This window comes from Bison bison, unplaced genomic scaffold, assembly GCF_000754665.1.
Source record: "Bison bison bison isolate TAMUID 2011002044 unplaced genomic scaffold, Bison_UMD1.0 scf7180017864518, whole genome shotgun sequence".
Classification (NCBI taxonomy): domain Eukaryota; kingdom Metazoa; phylum Chordata; class Mammalia; order Artiodactyla; family Bovidae; genus Bison; species Bison bison.
The window spans coordinates 9,604,994-9,609,557 of record NW_011495071.1 but is presented as its reverse complement, the minus strand read 5'-3'; the positions used below and the strand labels follow the sequence as shown (position 1 = coordinate 9,609,557).

The 4,564-nt window shown below is 45.7% G+C and overlaps 1 protein-coding gene across 2 annotated transcripts in view; it reads right to left on the bottom strand.

Moving 5' to 3' along the window:
- Positions 1–4,564, bottom strand: part of POU2F3 (POU class 2 homeobox 3) — an 87,801-nt gene that overhangs the window by 76,686 nt on the left and 6,551 nt on the right. For both annotated transcript variants that reach the window (XM_010830473.1, XM_010830475.1), the window contains exon 2: positions 3,575–3,643. In XM_010830473.1, coding sequence (XP_010828775.1) covers positions 3,575–3,643 — 69 coding nt within the window. The remainder of the gene's footprint in view (positions 1–3,574; positions 3,644–4,564) is intronic.

Below are 4,564 nucleotides of genomic sequence, written 5' to 3'. Positions count from 1 at the left end.
ACTTCCCTTTCTCAGCTCCCACCATGTGCCCCTTGGGGATTTCACACAACACCAAGGGTGTTCTCTGGGAGCTGGGGCTTTCTAGGTCACCCTTGTTTATAGTTCCTTTAAAACCCAGAGACAAACTACCCCTTAATTCATGCACTGCCTGGAAGGGTAATCCGCCTTTCAAAAATCCAAAGGAAGCCATTAAACCAGGTTGGTAACCACTGTGACTCACCATGAGCTTTCCTTCATAAAAAATGAGTCAGAACGACTTTCCAGGAAGTTTGGTTACTTTAATTAGCTACCTCTTTTTTTCTTGCCCTTAAAGACATGCAGTAATTTGACAATCACTCAAGTATGGATGCTACCAGCTACCAAGCTGAGCCCCTAAAAGTGAAGGGTCTGGGGTTAGAGGTGTTCCAGACAACATGGACTAACGGGTCTCCTTGGAGTGTAGGACCCATACAGAATTCTTCCCTGAGTGGTGGAAGAAAGGAGCAAAATCAATATCTAGGGTTGACCCTCGAGGCCTGAGTGAAGGGGTGAGGGCACTCGAGCTACCTGCAGCCCCAAAACGCTTAGCAGAAAGGTTCGTTATGTACATTGCATCTTTTTTTTTTTTTTTTGGTCAGGCTCATGGCGTGTGGGATCTTAGTTCCCCCACCAAAGATTGAACCCATGCCTCTTGAAGTGAAAACTCAGAGCCCCAACTGCTAACTACCAGGGAAGACCCCAGAATCACAAGACCTTGATGATGCCATTCGAGGAAATGATGGCCACAGCTGTCATAACTGTGCTAATGGCTTTAAACATCCCAGCTCTCAACCTACTCTCTAAGGATGGACATTAATTGTCCCCTTTAAAAGAGATGAACTGGGACTTCCCTGGTGGTCCAGTGGTTATAACTCCATGTTCCCAACCCAGGGGGCCTGAGTTCAGTCCCTGGGAACTAGATCCCACATGCTACAACTAATCAATAATCAACTAATCAACTAAGTGCAGCCAAATCAATGGACAAAAATAAATTTAATAAAAAAGAGAAAAAGATGAAATTAAACTAACTTATCAGATCACACAACCAGTAAGCAGGAAAGCTGTTTTCTTTACCCTACATCTGTTTGATTCTAAATCCATACTCATGGAAGATCATCTGTTCCTGCCTCTTGGGGAAGCAAAGTGGTCTAAGGTCACATTTTGAACTGACAGTCACTGGGATGACAGTTGTATTTGAAAGATCCAGTTTATGTTCAGATTCTTGGACCTACAACCTAGTCTGTGCGAGCTCCTACACTCCCAGACAGGAGGCCAGAACCATGGAGATGGCCTATAGAAAATAAACCTTCCTAACCCCACTCAGTCATGTCTGACTCTTTGGGACACTGTGGGCTGTAGCCTGCCAGGCTCTTCTGTCCACGGAATTATCCTGGCAAGAATACCGGAGTGGGTTGCCATTCCCTTCTCCAGGGCATCTTCCTGACCAGGAATCGAACCTGCGTCTCCTGTAGCTCCTGCATTGGCAGGCGGATTCTTTACTTCCCTGGTAGCTCAGCAGTAAAGAATTTGCCTTGGGTTCGATCTCTGGGTTGGGAAGATCCCCTGGAAAAGGAAATGGCAACCCACTCCAGTATTCTTGCCTGGGAAATCACGTGGACAGAGAAGCCTGGAGGGCTACAGTCCACTGGGTTACGAAGAGTCAGACACAACTGAACAACTAAACAACCAATCCCTACTCAGGATCTGAACTCCCTCCACCTCCTGGCTCACTTTTCAGGGTTTTGTTATAGGTCCTTCTCACTCCTGACACAGGCACCTTGACTTGGTCCCATAACTAATAACAGGGCCCCAGAGCTAGCCTGCTAAGTGCACTCTTCCATCCATATGGACATTCTCTTAACTGTGTCCTCACATACCTGGGACAATATACTCGGCCCAGATGAGCAGAGTTGGCTCCAGCCAGCCTGCTACAGGGGGAGGGTGGCCCAGCTTCCCTGAAACAAGGCTTCTGGACTCTCCTTTTTCTAGGGAAGTGTTCAGAACAGAGACAGGCCTGATACTCTTCAGGAGAACTGATTTGAAAGCCTTGCTTGAGTTCTGGAGATAAAAGGCAATTTTCTTCACAACTGGGAAGAAAAGATGCCCCATTCCATAGACCCTATAGTAACACATTCTCAGCTAATAAATCAATTGGCAAATGGTTGAAATTGGCCCACCCTCTCCTAACTTAACTGTCCCCAGACACAAAGCAAAATAGAAAACCTGTGCCACCACCTGTGCAGACAGACAGTATCAATACTAAACTGGGGAGCGGGGTGGGCAGGAAAGTTTATGGGAAATATATCCTACAGATGCCTCCACAAGACTCTCAGTTTTCTTGTCCCTGATCCGGAGCCTTTTAGCTTTAAGAATGGAACTAGACTGGGACTTCCCTGGTGGTCTAGTAGTTAGGAATCTGCCTTCTAATGCAGGGGACATGGGTTCCATCTCTGATCTGGGATCAGATGACATGGGATCCATCTCATACGCCACAAGGCCACTAAGCCAGCCCGCCTAGCCTACAGAACCCGTGGGATCCATGTACCACAACTAAGATCCAGTGCAGCCAAATAAATAAATACTAAAAAAAAAAAAAAGAATGGAATGAGACTGCACCTGAAGACTTGGGAAAAGATTTTAGCTCTGGGGGACATCGATTCTCTTCCACTTCTAATTTTTACGCCTCTAATGATCTAGATGAAAGACTAATTGAGGTCTTGTTGGGATGCTATTAAAGTTATTTGGTGGTGTTACAATTTATACTCATCTTTCTTTAAGTTCTTTTTAATTATATGGAGCTTTCAAAGTAAGGATGACAGAGTTAAAAGCAGGGAGCTATGAAACTTTCTTCTCAATTCTTTTCTGTTCTCTTTCTCTTATTCACAAAGCAAAATCATCTCCAGGCACTAAGCCTTCCTTTCTGGGTCTATTTACCACCCACATGCATGTAATTTGGAAGACGAACACTTGTACATGGGCCTCTTTGGTTAGATCCTTGAGTAGGATTATTGAGAAATCTGGGGTTAAAAGGCCTTAGTTCCCATTTACCAAAGACAGGTTCTGCCTTCCGTCAGCCAGTAGCAGCTGGGAACACAGCCTGCTGTTTCTAGGGGTCTTGGAATGGCAAATGAAGAAGTGAATCTCGGAAATTTCCTGGGGGTCCAGTGGTTTGATGCCAAGCTTCCACAGCAGAGAGTGGGTTTGATCTCTGGTACGGGGACTAATGATCCCATATGCTGCATGGTGCAGGCACAAAAAAAAGGCGGGGGGAGAAGGAGAAGTGAATCTCCTCCCTAACTTGTTTGTTTCTAAGGATCTAAGGCCTCGTTCCAGAGACTTTGTTCTACTGTAGACCAATGTCTACTGTTCAAAGGGTCATACCCACATCTCTAGGGAACCTCTTCACTTCCTGACTCAGCCTTTGGGTCTGATTGGCTGAAAGACCAAGCCAGAAAGGATACAAGAAATGAATAAGAGATTCATTATTCGATGAATTCCAATAACCCTCTCCCACCCTTGCTTTTCTGTCTCTGTCCCCAGAAGAGAAGACCCTTACCTGTCTCCACCTGGCTGAGAGCACTTCGAGCATCTGTAGAATCTGCTACGTCCCCACTCATCTTTATATCTGCAGGGAAAACACAACCGATTTTAATAACAGGTCACAATTTTTCTCGCTCTGACATATGTGGCTGTAACTAAACAGTGAAGATGAATGTGTAATTACAACAACCATCAGACTTTCAAATTCCTGATTCCTGAACGTACAACTATTAGAATATTCATAAGCTTGGGGACACATATACTCTTCTCTCAGGCTAGCCTCCTTTCCCCCCTCTTCCGGCTACTGTAGGGTCTCTCCCACTTTGTATCATTCGTTGCCACTACTTTCCATCGCCTGGCTCAGCTGGTAAAAATTTAAACAAGGGGAAGGGTACAACAGAGGGTGGGTGGAGCATGGGGGAGAATGTCTCCCATTCTTCATCCTCACTTCATTTGGCATCTGGAGAATGTAAGTAATTTTTAAAGCAGCATAAGAAATCCATCTCGCATCCTGCCCCCAACCCCCACTATAATAAATCTAACCTGGGAGGTAAGAGTACGCTTGAACCAAGGCCTGCCCTTCTGCCTCTGTTCTCTGTTTGATTCTCAGAGGCCAGCCCACTGTCTAGGGATCAAACCCTAGTATCTGTGTGGCCCTCTCTGGGAATCCTTACCTTCTCTCCTACTCATTCAGCATTTTCAGTTCTTAGTAAGAGAGGGGTGGTGACTGGGTCAGTGCCCCACAGCGAGAGAAGACCTACACAAGCCCCCTGTCTCAGTCCCCAAGTGCTTCTGGTCTCGCCTGTCTGCCCTGCTTCATTTCAATAAATTAAACATTTACCCACAACAGACAGCTGCCACTACCTAAGAGGCCCCTAAGTCCCCTCCAGGGTGCACAGAGAGAAGGAAAGATGTAACTTTGAACTAACTCTCGTTCTCTAGACTCCTCTCCTTATTAAACCACTCAAACACTGAAGCCCTTAAAGACAGAAGAATATTTTATTCA